At 40.0% G+C, this 23742-nt stretch overlaps 1 protein-coding gene across 6 annotated transcripts in view; it reads right to left on the bottom strand.

Moving 5' to 3' along the window:
* CHD7 (chromodomain helicase DNA binding protein 7) overlaps positions 1-23742 on the bottom strand; it is a 189815-nt gene that overhangs the window by 110660 nt on the left and 55413 nt on the right. For 5 of the 6 annotated variants that reach the window (XM_033203496.1, XM_033203500.1, XM_033203499.1 and 2 more), the window contains one exon: positions 13782-15620. The exons of the other annotated variant lie outside the window; for it this stretch is intronic. In XM_033203496.1, coding sequence (XP_033059387.1) covers positions 13782-15446 — 1665 coding nt within the window. In that variant the 5' untranslated portion in view covers positions 15447-15620. The remainder of the gene's footprint in view (positions 1-13781; positions 15621-23742) is intronic. 6 annotated transcript variants of the gene reach the window in all.

The following is a 23742-nucleotide window of genomic DNA, read 5'->3' as shown; positions in this document are numbered from 1 at the left end:
GGTATGGTAGCCATTTGTGGCTAGTGGCTACTGTATTGGACAAGAGCAAATATAGAACATTTTCATGACAGAAAGATCATGGACAGTACTAGGTTATATATTTTCTACAAACTTTCATTATTAGCATGATATCAAAGTACACAGCAAACTTTCTTTAAAAAATAACTTGGAAAATCCTAGATACTTTCTGACAAATTTCAGTACACGGTTATATTTAAAAGGCTTTTCTTCCCTTAAACCTTGAGTTCAGTGAACATATATGACAGCCTGGATTGCAACCACTATAGAGTATAAAATTCAGGAAACACTTCATATAGATTATAATTCAATAAAATATATATAAACATTATACACATTATTTAGTAAACATATTACAACTGATGGACATTAAATAGGTTTTCTGTTTACTTTTTTCAATCTCATTTTTATCAATATTTTTATTTAAAAATACATTAAAATATTGTTAAAATATTTAAAAGCTATAGTGTGTAAAGTTTGAAGACAATAAACAAAAGGGTCTTCTCCCTACATTTAAATTTGAGCAAAGATATAACCACTCTTTCTTGCAGAGAAAACCTGGCTCCAAGCTCAATTCTTACACAAGTCTCTTCTCGCTCTAAAAAACAATGGCAATGGTGTTACAGTATTGCCCACAAATTTTTTTATGGATAAAAACTGTCTCCAAAAATGTAAGCCTTCCTTACTTATTTGAAAAAATGTGAACTGCCTTATTTTTTAAAAAATTTAGGTACTAAATTACACTGCAGCCATCCTTTCAATTTTCTTTTGTCTTCCGTACTTTAAAACATATGAATTTACTTTTTAAGAAAAACAAATAGATTAGGGTAAAGAAGCATTATAAAAAATCTTGAGTGCGATAGCCTTCATAAATCAACTGGGTTCACAACAGGGCCTTCAGTGCCAGTCAACAGGAACCCATCCACTAAAGTATAATATCACCTCAGGGTTTTGGAAAGCACATCATGAAAACATGGTAAGGTGCTAGTAACAACAAGGGGGTGAAGTGGATCACTGGATTTAAGGAATTTGTAAGTTTAAATTTATATTTAACAAAGACTTAGTACTGAACTCTCTCTGTGCAGACCTATATACATTATAGGTCAGTGGGTGAACTTCTTACATGCTAGAGGGAATACCAGCAACCATCCCTAGCAATAGGAAACAGGGTGTCAACTTAACCTGCCATTTGAAGTTTCTGAAAACTAAGTGAAGGTTTTCACCTTGGTTGAAGTTAGAAATTAAACACTTAGAAAGCAGCTAGTATTTTATATATAGTAATATTTCCTAGAGATTCAACTGAAAAGAAATACAGTAGTGTGATGGTAATTTTTGCTCCCCACTATAAAACATTACGAATTTTTGTCTGCCTTATGGAGAATCTAGTAAGTTGATTTTTAAGGCATTAATAGATGATGTCCTGTTTTCCAAAATAAGGGAAAGTTGGTCTACTTCAAAGTGAAAGAGCAGAAAGTGAAAAAATAAAGAATTCCAAAAGCTCATTTTGATAACCACTACAACAGTAGTTACAATAAAAAATATTTAACATTTATTGGGCATGTACTACATGCCACATGCTGTGCTAAAAACTTTACAGTCATTATCTCATTTAATTTCATATTTCTGTGTAATCGGTACAATTATTTTATCAGGAAACTGAGGTTTAAGGAAGTTAAGTATGTATTTAAGATGACTTAAGAAAAAAATGGAAGAGCCACATTCAAATGGAGTTCTCGGTGTATATGAAGTCTGTGGTCTTCACAACCCTGTGCTCCTGCCTGCCCAGCAACCAGTACTAGCAGTGAGGGGCAGAGTCCTGGCAGCTCCACCTAGTGTGTGACCACTACACAGAATAGTGGAGGGGTGAGAGGCTAAAAAAATGACAGAGAAAACATTAAATGAAAGAAATAAACTGACACTTGTCTCTCTGCATTTACTTACTTTGGAATTAAATTTATATTCAGTATGAAATACCACTCTAGGATCTAACATGGCTCTTTGATGTGGGGAGCTTATTAAAACCGATTTAATGATCTGCAGCAGGGCGCAGTGGCTCACACCTATAATCCTAGCACTTTGGGAGGCTGAGGCAGGTGGATCACCTAAGGTCAGGAGTTCGAGACCAGGCTGTCCAACATGGTGAATCCCCATCTCTGCTAAAAATACAAAAATCAGCCAGGTGTGGTAGTGGGCGCTTGTAGTCCCAGGTACTCTGGAGGCTGAAGTGGGAGGATCACTTGAGCCCAGGAGATGGAGTCTGCAGTGAGCCAAGATCACACCACTGCAAACTCCATCTCCTGAGTGACAGAAAAAGACTTCATCTCAAAAGAAAACAAAACAAAAAAACTGATCTTATTATTGGGCTCATTTTTATTCTATGAATGGTTAGTTTCTTACTGTTGTCATTTTATTGTTTTCTTCATCAATGATATCCTAGCTTAGAGACCTTATTTATGTGTGAATATTGGTTCTGAACTTTCTTGCAAAAAATAAAACTGCAAGCCTTAAGCTCAGATCTAAGGAAAGAAGTTTTCCAAACTTAGACTCAATTATTTCCTTCTTTGATCTAGGTTTTCTACCATGGTTTTCAAGTAAGCAAGACATGTTGTTGCATCAGAGGTCAGGTTAGGCAGGACACTGAACACAGGGGTTCCCACAGCACCTTATTCCAATATGAAGATGACTACTCCCTTGACATGTCCCACTCTCTGGTAAATATAATTAAAGTGAACAGAAAAAACATTCAGAGAAATCGATGACAAAAATGAAATACTACTTAGCATCTTACTTAAATCAAACACTTCCCCTAAAAAACTCTGACTTATCTCCTTTAATCCAAGGTATGTCTTCATGCATTTCAACAGCTCTCATTCATGGAAATGTCTCTGACATATTTGAGCAGCCAAAAATAGAGTTAGCTTAGTAATGAACCAATTTAAAGCAAAGTCAGCATTTTCTATTTATTTATTGCCCAGTTCCATTTCTCCCTGTGGTTACTTAGAGATTATCTACAGATTTACAGCTGTAACTACAGAGAATGGAGGGTAACGTTAAGATGTCAAGATTAAGGTAAATTCTCCAAGTTAGTTCCCCACAGTTTATTTCCAGCAGGCTCCAAAGTGGTCAAACTTGGTATCTCTTCATGCTAGACTTGTTTTTAAAAATAACAGTGAAAACAAACACATGACAACTTGCAAAAATCCCACAATTTCCTATTATTGTTTTTTAATGGAAGAAAATGTTCAAGTTACAAGAGTCCATCAAGAAACATGATCTAAAAATTAAACTCTAATTTCAAGTATTTCTATATTCAATAAGAATTTTAAGTCTATACCGTCCCCTTTCATTAAAGAGCACATTTAGATACATAACTTCAAAAAACAAAAAGCTTTCAGAAAAAGAATGATCTAAAGTTCCTTGCCTATTCACAAGAAAGGATATGCACCCTGCAACCTCCCAACCCCCTAAACTGAGCAGCCGCTGGCAAGAGGCCAAAACACTTCATAGCCCACCAAATGGGTGAGAGTGGAATTCCTATGCTAATATTGCAAACCTGTTTCAGCCAGTCTATGAATAGATTAGACAGGAAAGGCACAAGTTAAGCTAGAATACTTGCCATTCGAAAAAGCCTCCACATAGTTTCCCAGCACCACTGCTTGCACCTCCTCAATATTCTCCAATGCTTTATACCCATGGCCAGAACAAAAAAAACTCTTAAAATTAATAACACTTGCTTACGCCCTAAAACAATTGTTTTTTTGCTTTCACACAGTGAGCCAAATCACACAGTTAACATTAAGTTAAGGTTAACATCTAGGACTCCTGAAAGCTACGGTACAGAATGATTTAGAACTAAACACAGAAGGCAGTAGAGGAAAACAGGACAAATACACTTTAAAGAATATCAGAAATGTTATAGTCTTCATTAATATTAAGGAGCATCAAAACGCATGTTTTTGATCCAATCTTTAAAATAGGAGGTAAGGAAATGCCTTGCAGCCTTCCCTGGCCATCGCTCTCATCGTCCTAGAAATTGTCCAGGATAAAAAACAAGCAAGATGATATGGGTAGTCCTGTATCTATGTTGACTTTCTTAAATGCAATGCTGTCAATTTCTTGGCATTTTGCCAACTTCCTTTAAGTTATCCATCACTACCACTCCTGCTGTCATGTCCTAGGGCTTGAAGGTTCTCCTCCATTTTTTACACGAAGTGAAGGAAAACCAAAATAAAACCTCACTCCTGGTGACACACCATGAACCATTAAAGTTTTACAAGGCAAAAGGACAAGTACAAGTTTGCTACTGACTTTCTTCACTGATAAAAGAGCTGCATTCAGCAACAAAGGAAATACCAGGACCATCTCTGCATGGCTACTTAGGGATTATCTATAGATTTACAGCTGTAACTACAGAGAATGGAAAATAACATTAAGATGTCAAGGCTAGGGTAAATTCTCCAGATTAGTTCTCACAATGCTGTTCCCCTAATTGTCCCCCAACCCACTTCCCAATTCTCCTTCCTCAGCCAACTATTGCTCTGCTGTACCAGAGACTGTCTTTCTGAAAGATTATTAAAACAGGGAAGAAAAAAGCAGCACAGAAGAAAAAAGTGAAAGAAATGGGGACGGGAGAGCATGCATATTAATAAAAATGAAGGCTTTTTCCTTTATCCTGGAGAGTCAATTTCATGAAGAAACAAGCAATTCTATTAAAGAGAGAGAGGCAAAAAGCTAGGGGATAGAGGTGAGGAGTTAACTATCAAAAGTATCCAAACACCACACAAAGCTAAAATCTTGAAAACGTCTGTAATCCACCTTTCAGAGAAACACGCTATTTTTTCCCACAGGACAAACACCATGTAGGTAGCCTTCTTTGAAACTCAAACAAATGAAATCAAACTTCAATAATGTATCTTGTCAAGAACTGATACTAATATCCCTAACACAGGCACACCCCCCAGTACTGCATTTATTCTTGATACCTAAAAACACTGCTACTACTTCCTTAACCTTACAGCAAAGTGAGTAACACCTGTCTTGGAGGATGATCTTCATAATTACACTAACAATTTTACATTTATTTACATATGAATAAAATTATTTATACTCTGACTTGTTTTTAAAAAGAATATGCAGCAACTGATACGGAAAGAGTATAGCCTGTGCTGTTTAATATGCAGCCACCAACCATGTGTGGTCACTGAGCAACTGAGATGCAGCTCACGCAATCTGTGTAAAATACATATCAGGTTTTAAATTCTTGTGTAAAATATCTCACAAGCAATTTTTTATACTGATTACATGTTGATATAATGTCTTGGATATGTTGGTTTAATTAAATGTATTACTAAAATTAGTTTTACCAGTTTCTTTAATGGTAAAATGCAGTTACCAGAAAATCTGTATCAACATAAATGCATTGTATTTGTAGCTCCCATCATATAACTGGACAGTTCTGGTCTAGAACATAGTAAGTACACAAAGATAGGACAGCCAGAATGTTATACTTAAATAACAAAATTCCCTTTTCACCTCAGTGGAGGCCTCTGTCTCCTCCCTGCCTTCCACCATACCAGCAATCTCTCCTTAACACAGTCCTTGGCACATAACAGGCACTAAATAAGTATTTCTTTCATACGGTACTGAGTTTCATGAAGACACCTAAGATACCAAGATGAAAACGCAGCATCAAAAGTGGCTTCTTTTAAGAATATCAATTGGCTACCTGGGACACCTAGCAGAGGCCTAATATCCAGGCTTCAAAGGTAAACTAACAAACTAAATTCTTATCACCTACAATATTTTTGATGTCACATAAAACAATACTCTTTTATAAAATAAAAGCCATCTAAGGGGCAAGGCTATCAGGCATTCATGCTTTCAGACTATGGGGTGAAAGGACAGATGGAGCAGAATTTTCCCTGTGCTTTAACTTGACACTTGGTATAATTCTGACCTCTGGGATAAACCAGCTTGTTGGATGTTGAGGAAAAACGTAGACAGGTTACTCAATAAGCTGTAGTATATACAAATTGAGGTAGTCAGAAGAAATACTTTAAGAGTCTTCGTGAGAAACAACGAGTCTGTTGAGAGCCACCTATGGCCCAGGAATGAGGGACCAGTAAAGGCTGGATGGTTTGCTTTACCTAAAGGTCTCATGAAGAACTAGCAGTGGGCCACAGCAAGTGGGAAAGCAGTGATGTCTTCTGCCTTCCCTCTGTGAGCACCAGAGGGGGCAACCTGCTCCAATGAGGTCCAGCCTGGGTGCCTGTTTTCTGAAGGTAGGTACACTTGCAAAAGCCCCTAAATATCACTTAGGTAAAAGCTGATTTTTATTTTGTTTTCCCATCTTCCCCAGACATCTTTAGAAGTGAGAAAGGTAGTAATGATAAAATACATTTGCTCTCCATTAAAAAGGTATTTTTTGTCTATTTCTGATTACAACCTGCATACATAATCCTTAAGAAATATAGCCACCTTTTTCCATAAATTTACTTAGTAGTTGCCAATTACTCTGCCCATGTCTGTAATTCTTCTTTTTTTTTCCTTTTTTTTTTTTTTTGAGACAGAGTCTCGCTCTATTGCCCAGGTTGGAGTGCAGTGGCATGATCTTGGCTCACCACAACCTCCATCTCCGGGGTTTAAGTGATTCTCCTGCCTCAGCCTCACAAGTAGCTGCGATCTCAGGCATGCACCACCTCGCCTAGCTGATTTTTGTATTTTTAGTAGAGACGGGGTTTCACTATGTTGGCCAGGCTAGAGTCTTGAGATCCTGATCTTGTGATCTGCCCACCTCGAACTCCCAAAGTGCTGGGATTACAGGCATGAGCCACCATGCCCGGCCCTGTAATTCTTTATTTACTGGGTAAACTTAAAGAATCTCAGTATCAGATTGATGCTACTTTAGATTTACCAATAAAAGCTTTTCTCAGAGAGGCTTTTTTTTTTTTTTTGGGAAAAAAAAATTGTACCACTGATTCTTTCAGGTATTTTTTTAATCTCAAGGGAAAATGAGGAGATGGGAAATTATTACCTACCACCTCAATCTTAGTAGCCTTTAATTTTTTTTTCTACTTCTGTTTCATGACGACTGTATTTCAGGAACAAATTAATGAAAAAGGCACAAATGTATCTAAAATAAATTTATTTTAAGGACACATTGTTGCAGATCCTAAAAATTCAACTAGAACTTTCCATTTAAGAGCGTAATCCATGATCTGGGATACGTCTATGGACTGTGCAGTATAAATTCTATCCAGAAACTCAGGGATTTGCCTGTAACCTTAAGGACAATCCACTTAACCAGTCTTTCTTCAGATAAGCTCTTCAAATGAACAAAATGTTGCTCTGTGCCTTCCTTCTAGATTGTTCTCATCCATGTTCACAGTGTACTGATAAATATTTCATTTTTGGTTCTACCCCCTCTCCACTCTCTTCATACTCCTGGGTGCTGCAGAGAGCCCCTTGGTGCTATGTCCATGCTGAAAACACCTCCTAGTGCCCTCCAGTGGCATGGGCCCAGGACCATGCAGCTTTCTGTCCACTAAGGCCCAGACCTACATTCCAGAAATACGAGGGACACTCAAGGCCCAAAGGGCTTTCTGATCTTTGCACTCATTGTTTCCTAAATCTTAAATTCCTTTCCCTCCTCTTTTATCCATCCTTCCCTCAACTTAGACTGATCCTTCACATCTCAGCAAAGACATCACTGCCCCCAGAAAGCCCTCCTAGACCCCCACCTCACCCACTTTTAAGATTGATCTTAAAGATCAGTGCTGATCACTACAGTGTGCTTTTCATGGCATATCCTTGCCTGCATCTTCCTGCTCACACAGCAAGATTGTTCTCCCTCCCTCAAAGCACACAGGAAGCCTCAATATTTGATAAGTGTTCACTAAAATCAGGGATATAAAGTCAAACAACTATGAAAATGTTTAACACTGAAATACATAAGATTCTTCTTAAAACTTTGCAACAGGCAATTCTGAACACTTGCTAGATGTGTCATTTTTGAGTTCGCACTGTTAAGCACTTAAAAGACATTGCTACTAATCTCACTGAGCCTCTAACCAGGAAGGCATATGAACCCTCACTTCAGAGATAATGAAATGACATCCTGACATCCTTACTAACATCAGGTGGTGATGTTAAGCAGTGGTGCTTCTATTCAAAAGCTCAGACTCCAAAGCCTGTACTCTTTCCTTCATGCCAGTGGTTCTAAAATTGTGGGCCAGGGTCTGTAGGGTCTGCGAGATCAGAACTATTTCCACGTGATCCTGAGATGTTATTTGCTTTTTCATCCTCATTTTCTCCAAATGAGCAGTAAACTTTTCCAGAGGCTTATGACTAGCACACAGACTACATTCAGAAGCAGATGTGAGAATCAATATTTAATAAATATAAAACAATGCCACTAATTTTTTGTCTTGGGAAAAGTTATCTTTCGTTTTAAAAAAAAAGTTATCTTTCATTTAAAAAGTATTATGTATGTTAACACATAATGATTTACTTATTTATTTTTTGTTTTGTTTTGTGTTTTTGAGACGGAGTCTCGCTCTGTTGCCCAGGCTGGAGTGCAGTGGCTGGATCTCTGCTCACAGCAAGCTCCTCCTCCCAGGTTTATGCCATTCTCCTGCCTCAGCCTCCCGAGTAGCTGGGACTACAGGTGCCCACCACCACGCCCGGCTAGTTTTTTTGTATTTTTTTGTAGAGACGGGGTTTCACCATGTTAGCCAGGATGATCTCGATCTCCTGACCTTGTGATCCGCCCGTCTCGGCCTCCCAAAGTGTTGGGATTACAGGCTTGAGCCACCGCGCCCAGCTGATTTATTATTTTTAGATAATTAACAAATCAATATTTTAAACTTTCATCAATATTTTAGCTGGGCGCGGTGGCTCATGCCTGTAATCCCAGCACTTTGGGAGGCCACGGCGGGTGGATCATCTGAGGTCAGGAGTTCGAGACCAGCCTGGCCAACATGGTGAAACCCCATCTCTACTAGTAGTGAAATCCCAACTACTAGGGAGACTGAGGCAGGAGAATTGCTTGAACCTGGGAGGAGGAGGTTGCAGTGAGCCAAGAACGCGCCACCGCCCTCTAGCCTGGGCAGAAGAATAAGACTGTCTCAAAAATAAATAAAAACATAAATACATAAATAATAAAAAAAATTTAAATGTTCTGAGACAGTTAATATCAATACATATAACTCACATAGCTAACACACACTCTTTGGAGTCCCCAATAATTTTTAAGAATGTGTAGAGGTCTGAGATGAAAAGGTTTGAGAAAAACTGTTCTAATTAGCTACTGAAAAAGAAATATAAGCTAGGGTTTTTCCCTTCCCTGTAAATCTTATCAAATAATCGAAAGTCTAGCACTTCCATTAAAGAAATGTCCATACACCAAAATGTGTAATTTTTCACATTTTGATCGGATGAACTGTGGCCTTTTTGTTCTAATATTTTTTCTTTGTTGACTTTTCAATATAAAGTTAAACATCTTTAAAGATACTTACATGTGTTTCATAATTTAGGAAATATCCATTCAGAAGCCAGGAAACACATAAAGAGCATAATTTCTATTTTTAAAAAGCAAAAAACTCAAGAAGAGTTCAGTCTACCTGAATGTGATAATTCCATTATCAAGTTAAATGGACATTCCAACCTAATCTGGTATCTTCCCTGATACCTGGTATAGTATTGAGCCACTACTCCATCATATATAAAATGCGAAATAATTTTAGTAGCTCTAAAGCAAAACATAATTAAATAAAAATATTTCCTAGGGTAGAATGTCAATCATTCAGAGAGAGAGATTTTAAAGGTATAGGATAGTATTTTGAATTACCCATATCATTATCCTCCTCATATGTGGCAACACAAGCTAAAAGGGGGATAATATCTGCACAAACCAAATTTAGTTATTTCATAACTAAGGCTGTATTACATAATATTTAACCTATCCTTAAAAATAAAGTTAATTGGCCGGGCGCGGTGGCTCAAGCCTGTAATCCCAGCACTTTGGGAGGCCGAGGCGGGCGGATCACGAGGTCAGGAGATCGAGACCCTCCTGGCTAATACGGTGAAACCCCGTCTCTACTAAAAATACAAAAAACTAGCCGGGCGCGGTGGCGGGCGCCTGTAGTCCCAGCTACTCGGAGGCTGAGGCGGGAGAATGGCGTGAACCCGGGAGGCGGAGCTTGCAGTGAGCTGAGATCCGGCCACTGCACTCCAGCCTGGGCGACAGAGCGAGACTCCGTCTCAAAAAAAATAAAAAATAAAAAAAAAAATAAAGTTAATTTTGATGAAACCCCATGTCCACTAAAAGTACAAAAATTAGCAGGGCATGGTGGTGCGTGCCTGTAGTCCCAGCTACTCAGGAGGCTGAGGCAGGAGAATCACTTGAACCTAGGAGGTGGAGGTTGCAGTGAGCCAAGATTGCACCACTGACTCCAGCCTGGCAACAGAGTGAGACTTCATCTCAAAAAGTAATACATAATAAACAAATAAAGTTAATTTTACACTGTAACTACATGGGAAATGACATAATTATGTAGCAAGGTTTGCACTTCAGGAGATCAGAAGCTAAAATTAGAAAAGAATTAACATATATACCATGGAGTGGACATTATACTAGGCACTCAGTATATGTTAAGCCCACTTAATCTAACTCCCTTTGTGCTGGGTGCTATTTTCCCTGCTTAACTAATAAAAACTCTGAGGTAAACAGAAGTTAAATCCTTTGCCTAAGATCACCAGGTTAATAAATGATAGAGCTGGGCTCCACATACCTTTCTAACTTTAAAGTCTATGTTCTGTGCCTAAGACTTTACACCGCCATAACCTTACGTTCAAAACTGAGTGTTTCAAAATCTGAAGAGGATACAAAGTTAAGCAGAAATAAGAAAGCAAATAATCAATGAGCAAAATGGAAAATATAATTGTACTTAGAATGAAAATACCTCAAATGTCCTAGTTTACATCCCTGTAAAGATCCTGAGTTTGCCTATAATGACACACTCAAAGGAGGGAATGCATGTGGGCTCTCCTGAAGTCTAGCACAGGACACAGCATGCATGGAGCCTCCACTGCTCAAGGGTTCACATGCCACAGACTCATACATGTCCTCTGAAAAGGCCATTGAGGTATCTGTACTCTTAAAACCCAGGAAAGCTGGAGGACAGCAACAGTTCTCATCCAGAGATCAGATTATAATCACAGGGGGTCTCCAAACAGTGCTCGCCCTCTGGTGAAGAGAGAGGATGCCAGAATGAGAAGTCTAAGAAACCACTGCTCTAAAATATCCCTTGCTTATTAAGAAACTTTCCAGGGAATAATAATTCCTAAAAACTAAGTCACATTCATTTCTATCCTAAAAGCCTCCCATGTCTGCTGGCCTCAGGGACAGTACTTTTGGTCTGCTCTGAGGAGAGGCGTTTTGCCCTGAGGTTATGTAAGAATCACCGAGGGTGGTTATATGAGGACCACCAAAGTCTTCAGGGAAGCTGCCCTGCCCACCGGCTGAGGGCAACTTTCCTGAAGCCACTACTTGTCCTGTGGTCCCAGGAGTCTTCCTGACCTCCACTCCCCCAGCCCAGCTTAGGATGAAGCTTCAGAGCCTCTGTATTAAATGCCTGGCTGAATCTAAAACAAAAAACAAACAAACAAAAAAATTTTTTTTGAGATGGAGTCTCACTCTGTTGCCCAGGCTGGAGTACAGTAGCATGATCTCAGCTCACTGCAACATCAACCTCCCGGGTTCAGGCGTCTCTCCTGCCTCAGCCTCCCGAGTAGCTGGGACTACAGGTGTGCACCACCATGCCCAGCTCATTTTTTGTATTTTTTAAAAGAGATGGGGTTTCACCATGTTGGCCAGTTTGGCCTTGAACTCCTGACTTCAGATGATCTGCCTGCTTCGGCCTCCCAGAGTGCTGGGATTACAAGCATGAGCCACGGTGTCTGGCCTAAAATACTTTTTTTTTTTTTTTTTTTTAATGAACTGACAAAAAGCATAGAAGACAATTATCACCACTAAAAAAAAAAAGCTGCTCTGAGATGCCCTGAGTGGCTTTGTTTACCGACCAAATCCTTTTACTTTCAACACTGCTTTCAATCCCTTCCGCTCTCAGTTTGACCCTTCTGGTCCAAACTGTCCTCAAAGGCCTGGACGACAGGTTCATACTTCATCTTCTGCTTCTCCATCTGTCCTGTGGACTGTCTAATCAATATTACTGGCTCCCCCCTCCTTTTAAGTCCAAATTCCTTAAAAAGGAATCCAAGATCACAACAATCTGGCCCTGACTGATACTTTCCAACCTATTACCTGCAGCAAGCTTGACTTCCTGTGCCCTTGTTTAGCAAACCATCCCTCAATCTGAACTGCTGACCTGGGTTCACCTCCCTGGGTAAGGCCTATCCAAATTCCAAGCACCCTCAACTACAGGTTATTTCCTCTCTCTGGACACCTGTCACATAATCATGCCTGGTCTTTCACTCTTTTGTATTCTCACATGAGGTCTTATTTCCCCAAAATTGATAATAAGTGCATCAAAACAATCACTATGCTTTATAGCACTAAAATCAGCTACTGTGCACCCCAAAAACAGAACTGCAATTCTGGTAGATAATCAGTATATATTTTTGAATAGCACTAAGAATAATCTGTATACATAGGCATTAATTTATCTTTCACAGACCTAGGGCATAAACACCAAAATTTATAATGGAAAGATGTCTTTGTGAATATGATAATTTAAAACTTAAATCTGTTCTTTTATAAATTCTAGATAAAGGCCGGGCGCGGTGGCTCAAGCCTGTAATCCCAGCACTTTGGGAGGCCGAGGCGGGTGGATCACGAGGTCAGGAGATCGAGACCCTCCTGGCTAACACGGTGAAACCCCGTCTCTACTAAAAATACAAAAAACTAGCCAGGCGAGGTGGTGGGCGCCTGTAGTCCCAGCTACTGGGAGGCTGAGGCGGGAGGATGGCGAGAACCCGGGAGGTGGAGCTTGCAGTGAGCCGAGATCGCGCCACTGCACTCCAGCCTGGGCGACACAGCGAAACTCCGTCTCAAAAAAATAAATAAATAAATAAATAAATAAATAAATAAATTCTAAATAATAACAAAAACATCAGCTTACAAAAAAGGAAGATTCCCTACTTCAGTGCAGGGTACCCAAATCTTTTAGAGACCAAACATCTTCTGTGAATTATCATTTACTGTGATTTTCTACAGTTTGCAATTTAAACTCATACTAACAAATTCAACAGTTAGTAAAATAAGTATCACAGAAGTATACATTTTGCAGCTTCCCAAGAAAAATATCAATATAAAAGAAGGGATGGAGGAGACTACCACACACATATAAATTTTTGCTAGAAACCAAGTGTCAGCGTATTTTTAAAACACACACACAAAGAGAAAGAAAAAGAATAAAAAAGAATTCAGAGAAGGAAACAAAAGCATTTGTCTCATGAGCATTCTGAGTCTTCTGTCCATCTCCCTGCTAGTGGCAACCTAGCTCCTTGTCGGCAGGGACCCAGTCTTAGTTATCTACATATCCTTAACATCTAGCACAATCCCTGGGACAGGGAGATTCAAGAATTCTCGCCTGAATAAAATAAATGCCTAAGCCAATAACAAATAAAAATTAAGGCACTCATAATGGAAAAGATTTTCATAGCTTAAAGAAAAATTTGATTACACAAGTTAGCCATGTTGAATTTCACACTGCAATGCAGAGGCAGGCTCTGTGTCCCCTTACCTGATGCACAGGCACTTTCTGCGGGGTGTTCTGGGGTGATGGGTGGAGCTGTGCCCAAGGCTGGTGATGAGGGTGTGGGGGTGAAGACTGGTGGTGCAAGCCCGGGTGGGGCTGCAGTGGAGGACAGGTTGGCAACTGCTGAAAAGACGGCTGTTGACCAGGATGTTGTTGGCCAGGTATCAGTCGTTCCTGGATTGCTTGTGGATCTCCAAGGCCAACACCAGGACAACCATTTGGCCTCATGTGCCCAGTCAACTCCCTTGGTGCCGAGGACATGCCTATAAATGGACGAGACTGCTGCATGTTTCTGGGGCCCATATTCCTCTGTCCGATTCCCATGGCACCAGGGGGCTGGTGAGATGGCTGAGGATGGGGCATATTTGGATAACTGCCAACTTCCATTGGTATCCCAGCACTTCCCGGCCTGACTTGTGGAGGAGGAGTGCCTGCTGGATTACTCATTGCTTTCATGGGTGACATGGGAGGTGGAGAGGCGTAAGTTCCCTGAGGCTGTGAAGGATGCATAGTTTGTGTATTCATTTGGTTAAGTGAGCCACTGGGGTGGATGGGCTGCTGGTGCATTAGTCCTTGACCACTGTTTGATGGGAATCCTACAGCATTGGGGTATCTTGGTACGGACTGATTCATTGGAGTATTATTTGTAAGGCCTAAATTTTGATTCATCCCTGTATTGTTAACTAATCCCTGATTTAGGTTACTGTAAGGATATCGAGAATACTGCCCTGAGTTGTTTATAGTAGGAGAGGGGACTGTCTGGCTCCGAGAACTAAAGTTAAGGGTTTGTGGCCTAACAGCCCCTTGTTGGGGAGGATTCGGGGAGAATCTGGGACTGTGGGCAACTGATTCTCCATGGAGAGCAGTAGGGGGGTGGTGATGGAACTGCTGCACCGAGTGACGCAAGGAAGGTGCTATGCTGGGATTCTGCTGGGGCACATGGGACAAGTGGCCGGGTCCTGAGGTGGCAATAAAAGGATTTCCCTGATTGAGGCCCTCTTGACCTTGGGAAAACTGGCTCATCCTCTGCTGTGGCTGACCATGCTGCTGCATGGAAAAATCCCCACGTGCCATATAGCTGCCCATCTGCTGCATGTGCTGAGGGTGGCCCTGTGCAGGGGGCCCTGACGGAGCGGGCTGCGGTGGCTGCGGTTGTGGCTGCTGCTGCTGGTAGGGGGCTCGTATCTGGTCTGGTACCTGAACAGCCCTGGGGCCCCACATGGAGCTGCTGTCCACAAAGGATTGCCCATGCCTCTCATTCTGCATGCCAGGGTAGACACCCATCTGACCACCACCACTGCCACCATGGGGCACCTGAGGAACGGGTGGGGTGTGATACTGCGAGTGCGGAGACGCAAGTCCGTTCCCAGGGGTGTTGCTCATCATTCTGTTCGGCTGATCCATCAGATGCATCTTTTGTTGTTCATACTGATTATAGTGATCAAAATGTGTCAGCTTTGTTTGATTTTGATTAGTAGAAGGATGATGAAGGGATGGCTGTAAAGAGGCAAAGCCTTGGTCTATTGGCATTTGCTGACCCATAGGATTTACTGGATTTTCCGGGTAACCACATTCTCCGAGGCCTTCAAGACCTTCACTGAAAATATTCCCATCCTCGCCAAAAAGACTCATCATTCCTGGATCTGCCATCTTCTTCTAATACACGGCTCCTCCAAACCACAGCTCAGGAGCTTGCCTGTGCTTCACTTCACTGAGGTGTTTGCCCTCAAAGCCTATAATCCTTAACTAATCTTCTTCATGTCATTCCATATTTCTTTAATTCTCTTGGACCCTGCAGTGTCAGGCAAAGTCTGGATATAGGTCCTAGAAGGGAGTTAGGGGTGGGGGAGAAGAAAGAAGAAAACAAAGAATTAGGATCCAATGATAAAACTGCCAGTCTTTTTGTACATCTGAATTTGGTCCCCATCAACAATACTAACCTAGCTCCCTCACCGAGCTGTATTTTATAAATTTAGTTCACTTTAAGAGAAACTCATTAGTTTCTACCAGAAGCATCATTATGATCAGTTACTTAGAAAGCAAGCAAAACACTAACCTTAACCTTAAATTAATCCATTCACTACACTTCCTAGCGTTCCATTCTTGAATGGAACAGAACAAAAGAACACAACATGAAGCAGCAGCAGCTGCCACAGCAGGCAAGCAGATGTATGAATATAGCCAAGCAGCTCATCTGCTGAACTAAAGCCCTGGAAATGCTCTGGTTACGAACAGCCCGCCCTTAACCTTATTCCCCCGAGCGGTGTAATCAGATGAGCAACAGCAGCACCAAGGGCTGTGAAAAGCTCAACTTGGTTAAATTGACTAGAGGATTATACAAATACCAAAATCGGTCATTTCATATGAATTAGATATTTACAGCCCACATACAACTATGTAACTGCAACAGAGGCATCTAACAAGAAAGTGTTCATAATGATGTTGAAAAGCAACCTTGAGAACAGTACAATAAATACATAATTTCATTATGTTTAATGGCAGAAATATACAAGATTCATAAGGAGACTAAAAGAAAAGCTTTCATTCTCCAAGAGGACCAATTTCACTCATGGCTCTGAGCCTACCATGGTCCCAGTCTGCACTGACACAGAGCAGCCCAATTATCAGGCTCATTATTCACCCGCAGGCATGCTGGGCTCTGGTGGACCAGAATCCCATGTGATCACTCAAGAGGAAACTAGTTGAGTAGATACTTTGTAGACAATGACTATTCTCACAACTAGAAACACAACTTTCTCCAGAACTGACAATTAAACAGAATAAATCTCAAAATATGCTCTCCTCACCATTGCCTTAAGTCCTTTTGGGACAAGGCAGGACCTAAGCAGGTAGGGAGACAAGTGGGCAGGCACTTGTGTTCGCACCCTACGTGCTTCCAGTGCACAGTATACACTATGTAACATGCTGCATTTTATTCAAAGTCTTCCTAACGACCCTGTGTCAGATTAAAATAACTAATTTAAAGAATGCTTTGACAATCTAAACAGGAAAGTGTTTTTGTTGAACGCTAATTAAATCAACGGCCTAATAAAGAACTAATTCATATAGAGAAAATGACTGAAATCTCAAACATCTTTGGAATTTCACTCATTTTTTTCTTTTATAAGGATACTAAGCATTGTGTGATACTAGCCCACTTGAAAAAAACAGTATCTTGAAGAATTTCCAAAGTGATGCTATAAACAGGCACACTCATAAATTCTACTGACACGCTTCCATAAGAGCATGGGAATGAACAATGGGCTAACCAACACTCCTGAGAACTTACCAGTAAGACACATAAAAATTCTGTTTCTGCCTGCCCTATTCTAACACATTCCTAACAAGGGGAGAATTTTGCTTACAGAAAATGTAAACAATATTCCTGTTCACTGTCAAAACTACAGACATAACACCTGAGAGGGTCTCCAGGTCTGTAGTTTTCAGGTGACAGCTGTCAGCTAAAGTCAAAGGTCTCTTCACTCCACCGCTAACTGCCATGAATTTTCTGATCTACTTTCTCCAAATGCAGAGGTCAGATGGGTGAAAATAAGGTGAACATGAAAGCCATTTTACTGAAAACACGCTGCTTTACTATGCAACTATTTTAAAATCCAAAATAAAGAGAAGTAGACATCTCCAGTGCCAGCTGCAACAAATATTCATAAAATTAAATACACTCCTAAGAAGGCTAAGCAGTCAGCTGTCATTTATTCAAGGCTCATTTTAACTTTGAAAGAAATAAATACTGGAATGGATTTGATAATAGCTTAAACCAGCCATGCAGACCAACCACTTACCAAAACAACCTTTCAAATTAGCTTAAGGAAAGTCACGTCTACATATGTGTCCTAGGGAGCAGCTTCATCCTCCAGGGTCTGCCAACTGTTATGGGAAGAAATGCTACTGACTGGATGGGGCTCCAGGCCAGCTCCAGGTAAAAGTGATCCCAGAGGGAGTGGATGGCTTAGCCCACTAGTGACCTTCTCTTGCAAGCCCACTGAGCCCAGAGGCAGAGAGGAAGAGCCAGATCAAGCTTGGAGAAGTGGCGATGAAGTTGGTGCTTACTTTTTATCAGCTTAAGATTCAGAAGAAGGACAAGCTGCCTAAGGGCATGAGTAGGGAAAAAACAGCCCTCCCTGACAGTAACCATACTGACCCTTGGCTGTACTCCTCTTCCTGTTCCCTACACCCTTCTACTAAGTGTCCATGTCCCAGAGGCATGAAAAACGCCAGCATTATATGGTATCAACTAACCACGTCGCTCACCACAACTACAATCATGCTCAGGTAAGGTCCAGGCAGAGAAGTTCAAAAACTGGCTTTGTAGTCTGTCATTAGTGACCATTCACTGGGACAGCCACCAACGCCTTCCTGCCCCTTTTCTGACCTCAAGACCCAGCTGGCAACTATGCCAGGAATCCATCTGGTAGCTGCATTTCATATTTCTGATTTGAGCTAATCTAATTAATTTGTTTTGGTCCTTTTTTTAAATTTGATCAAGACCATCTGAAAGCCCACTTTCCCAAGTCGCAGCTGCAACATATAATTTTGTGTTTCTATAAAAGATATTCATTCAAAGCCCTATTTTGAAAGCTTCTCCCTTGTCTACAGACAATATCTAGATTTTCTGTGTCTAGATGAACACTGTTCAATGGGCCACAAATGCGAGCCATTACATGTAATTTTTAGTTTTCTAGTAGCTACATTTTAAAAGTAGACCAAAAGAGTGAAATCCATTTTACCAATTTCTATTTAACAGAATAAATGCATAATACTGTCATTTCAACAGGTAATCAATATAAAAAATGAATAAGCTAGTTCACATATTTTGGTATTGAGTCTTTGAAACCCAGTATGTAATTTATACTTACAGTATATCTCAATTCCTATTAGCTACATTTCAAGTGAAAAAATGTACATATGGGGCTATGGCTTCCATACTGGACAGCATAAAGTATTTAAAAAGAAGAAACAGAAATAACGAATTAGCAATAACATTTTTTTAAGTCTCATAATATCACCTGGGTAATAAACATTCGCGTTGCATTTATGTTTTATTTGGCTTTACATAAAAATTAACTCTCAAATCACAATCATTTATGCAAAATGTATTTGAATATTTACTGAGCACCACTGTGATCCAGGCACTAGTCTAAGAGCTGGAGACAGATCAGTGAATAAAACAAAATTCCCTCTTGTCCTCATGGAGCTTATATATCTGTAAATGATGAATCTCCTAAATAAGAACTAAGATTCAGGGCTTATGTTATTAAAACCATCGGTTACCATTTTACAAAATACTCCTCAGTAACTTCTGATAAGGAATAGTCTAACTAAATGTGAGAATATGTAGCAAACGGTACAGATGCATATAATGGAGACATAGTAATTCAAGTTTCTACTCCGTGCCCTATTGGCCAGCATTTTCTGAGATGTGAACGAAAGGACAGTTCAGAAGATGCATGTGTTTGGGAGTGAGGAGGGGTCACAATGAGACCACGCAACTAACAGAATCATCAACATTAGAGGCACACTGTGAAACCAATTACAAACATTTTAGAGTTAGCAAACCCTCTGAAGAACTTCTAATCCAAATCCCTCCGCATTTAACTGATGAAAAAAAATCCTTTTATAGACTGAGAGGAGTAAACTTCTTCTACAAAACATTTCAGTGACAGTTTCCAAAGATGAAAGAAATGAATGACTGAAATGGCAGCTTACTAGCGAGGACAAAATATTAAAGGCCTACATCAAGTCTGTTTTATTCAGAGAATCACTAAAAGAATGCTGCCATCATCAAATAGAAGTGAATTTCCCTTCCAAAAATGTTTTTAAATTATACCATATATTACTTTTAGGAAACAAGCATATATCAACACCAAACTGGAGCTACTGGTAAATTTTACTGGGAAATAGCCAAATGAAAAATGGGCAGATCCAAGCACAGAATCAATGATAAAAGCAGTGGGTGCGCAAGAAACCAAGATGAAAGAAATGTCACCGAAAACATTAATATCTTGAAAAAATATATGTATATATAAAATTTGTTAATCATAACATTTAAAATTTTTACTTATTATATTTATTTTATATATAGTGATTTTCTGACCTTTCAAAACAACATAAACAATTATTTACTACACTCTTCTCAAAGTAGAATGGCATTTGTATATCTGAGTTTTAATTTGGTAGTGACACAGAATCTTTTTGTGTTACAGGTATGGGCTAGAAACCCAGCAAGGAGATAGGCAAATATATACCACCTTTCGCATGCAAAGTATCTCCTATAGCTCAACCACTATTATGTCCAATTGTGTAAGTAAAATGTCATCCAAGGGAAACTGATAAACAGCCAACAAGTGGGCAAGAGTGAAATCATAGGATATTGCCTATTGGATACTGAAGACTATTTTGCTGTTTATGGTTTGAATTTGTTCAAAATCAAACAAATTTCAAATAGAAATTTGTTCTATTCAAATTTCTCTCTTCTACCTCCAAAGAGCGTAAGGTATAGAACACAGCTGTGGTAATGATTCTGGGGATGAGGGTGGAGCATGAATCAGAATTTCTAAGGAAGCATCGTGCAGCTGAAAAAAACAGCACATCACAACCCCCATCATAACCCATGGAGACACCTCTCAATCATCAAGGCTACAAAACATATCAAGAGGGGCAAAGAATCCACACACTGGTAGGTGGATAGACCGAAGATAAAGGGCTCACACTGCTGAGTTTCCACTCAAAGTGAAAGTCCTTTCAGCTAGATCCTGAAGCCAGTTAACAGCAATCTCCTCCCCCTGCCCCACCCACAACCCAGGCCCCGACAGCCACTTGGGAACATCTAGCAGGGCCAATGCTTGCTGGTGAAGAAGACATCTATCCAACTGACAAGAATCTGGATAAAGAATCAGGAAGTGCCCCCCAAGTCACCAACACCAGCATATCAGTTCACCACAAAGTATTTTCCGTATTTGCTTCATGGGTCAAATGATGCCCTTCCTGAACTCCCTGGGTTGGCCAGCGGGGCCAAGACCACGTTTTCTTCCTGGTCAAGACCACATTTTCTTCCTCATTAGTATGCTAGGACATTTCCAATACTCTATGACTGTGCTATGTAATCCAGCAGCCACCAGCCACATGTTGCTATTTAAACTACTTAAACTAAATAAAACTTAAAATTTAGTTCCTCAGTCGCACAAGTCACATTCAAGTTCTCAAAAGCCACATGTGGTTGGTGGCTACCTACTTGATAGTGCCCATAATGAACATTTACATCACTGCAGAAAATTCTATGGATAGCACTCCTATGTATTTCTTCTTAGAGGTAACATGTTTTAACAAAGACCGTATTAAATAGCAGCAATCCTCTTTCATAAAAAAATATTTTCTCCTCTTTCGGAGATTAGTATTCTTTTAAAGGTCCATATTTACCCTTTGGGATGAAATATATGGTATGTTTCCATATAGCATATTTTATGTTAACTATACTTACAACCTATGTCTCCTTTCTGTATTATCTCCCAACATATATTCCTATTTCTTCACAAATAATTTTCAATATATTAGGAGTAATTCTCAACTATACAAAATTCAGAAAATATTAAGGAAAAAAAAAAAAGAAGTATGTGAAGTCCTTCTAAGGTGTGTTTGTCCCCAAGCATCATATTAAAAATAAAACCATAGAAAGCAATAAGGATTGCATTGGTAACCTCCATTCATATTACTAGGTTATCTCCCATTTTGCTGATATTAACAGAAAAGACACATTTTTAATAAGGAAAACCACTGACATCGTATAGAGCAACGCTACGCCTTATGTTAGCATTCCCTATGACAGCAACATCATCCCCATCTACCTCTTCGACCTAGCCAAAAAATGGGAAATAAGCCTAGATCCTTCCTGTCATCATTCATTTAAAAAATATTCAAGGTTAACAGACACTGTGTACACAGTGTTGAACGAAACAGATGTTGCCCTGTCTTCATGCAGCTTGCAGTTTGAATAAATGCCCCAGTACATCCCACATATTCAGTGCATCTCCCAACCTGCTAATGCTCTCTCCCAGATATTTATGGGTCTACCTCCTCCTCCCTGTTTACACTAGCTCTGAAGTAATCAGGCCTTCATGGTTTAGTGAACCACAAAAAATTAGAAATCTAATCGGTTCTCCCAAGTCTGATCTCAACGCTTTCACACTACTGACTGAATGATCTTATAAAACACAGATTACATCATACCTCTCCCTGATTAAAATCCTTAAAGGACCTCCCATAGCTTTCAGGTTCCACTCCAAATGCTCCAGCATGCTTGAAGGTATTAATAATCAAATCCTTCTTGAGCTGTCCATTCTCAACTCCCTTAACTCCCTTCCCTCTGCCCCTGAAGCACTCACAAACACCCCCATTAGGTATATTAAACTACTGAAAGTTTACCAACCATCTATCAGCTATCTCACACCTTCTTCGCCTTCACACCCATGGTCTCTTCTGTGGCCTCCTTATCCCCTCACTGTACAACCTGGCCTCTTTTTCATCTCAGTTCCTTTGTTATAACTCATCTCCGGAAGCTTCCTGACCCTCAACCCTCCCTCTTCAGGCTGATTCCAAAGCCCTCGCTGGCACTAGCACCACATCAACATGAGAAGAAGCTGCAAAAGTGCCAAGCACCCTACTGTTCTTATGTGTTCAGCTCCCTCTCTTTCTGGAGACTGGAGCCTGGCCATGTGAAGTGGAGTCCTGAAAGACAGGACCCCTGGCACCCCTGGGAGCTGGTAAGAGACGCAGAGTCTCAGGCTCACCTCAGACCTCCTGCACCAGAATCTGCCTTTTATTAACAAGGGCCCCAGGTGATTCCTGTGCATGTGAAAGTTTGGGAAGTCCTGCTCTCAGACTCTGAGCTCCTCCTATAGAATAGCACACACTGACCACTCGGTTAATATAATGGACCAACAACAAATGACACATTACAAATAATATTACAAAGTAATACAGATATGTCACTTAAAGAAAGTAGTCTTGATATTTGCATCTGACAAATAAACAATACTGACTTCATTCAAAGAATTATGAACAGCCCTTAGTGAAAAATTTAATCTGTAACAGTTTACAACGAGTGGGTATCTAAAGATAGTTAATTTTAAAGATATGCCCATCTGTTTGCCAATCATTTGTGCAAGTCAAAAAAATGCAGTTAACATTAATATCTAATGCTATGTTACATAACACTATTTCACAGGTTTCTTGCAGAAATGTTTCAGTTATTTCTACATAACTTTGAAGAGTCTGGATATTCTGAGTAGCCTTTATGATAAAAAAAAAAAAAAAAAAAAAAACTTGTTCTTCTGTTCCTTCATTCAGTATTGAGGGTAATACGTTTCCTTTCAAGGCAACTAATGAAATAGTACTTGGCTAACAGCTTATACTAAGTGCATGCCCACAGCACTAGCTTTTTCCTAGTGGTCAAAAGGAGTATATTACCCCATACATAAGTTATGCCACAAAAACACAAGGATCATGGAAATTTATGTTCTTTAGAGAATGGCCTTTACACCCTGCAATTCAAAATTCAAATACCACTCTCTGAAGCTAACTCCTAAAAGCTAAGCCCACTGAGAAGGTGGCCAGCACCTTGACCCTAATGTGGAGACAGCTGATCTGCTGCCCCAGCGCAGACACCAAGAAAATATGTCTAGCAGGGTCTTCATACCATGTACACAACATGGCCTAGCAACATATGGGCACACATTCTAATAGCACCTGAAGCACTCAACATTGTATGGCAAAACAGAAATGACGACAAACATGTATCTATATATACCATATCTAGGTGTAGATCAAATATGTAGCTATGTAAAATATGTGTATCTATCCCATATCTTTTTTTTTTTTTTTTTTTAAGAGACAGGGTCTCACTCTATCACCCAGGCTGGAGTGCAATGGCACA

The sequence above is a fragment of the Trachypithecus francoisi genome, unplaced genomic scaffold (assembly GCF_009764315.1).
Source record: "Trachypithecus francoisi isolate TF-2019V2 unplaced genomic scaffold, Tfra_2.0 Lachesis_group7, whole genome shotgun sequence".
Lineage (NCBI taxonomy): Eukaryota > Metazoa > Chordata > Mammalia > Primates > Cercopithecidae > Trachypithecus > Trachypithecus francoisi.
This window is presented reverse-complemented; position numbering and strand designations above follow the sequence as displayed.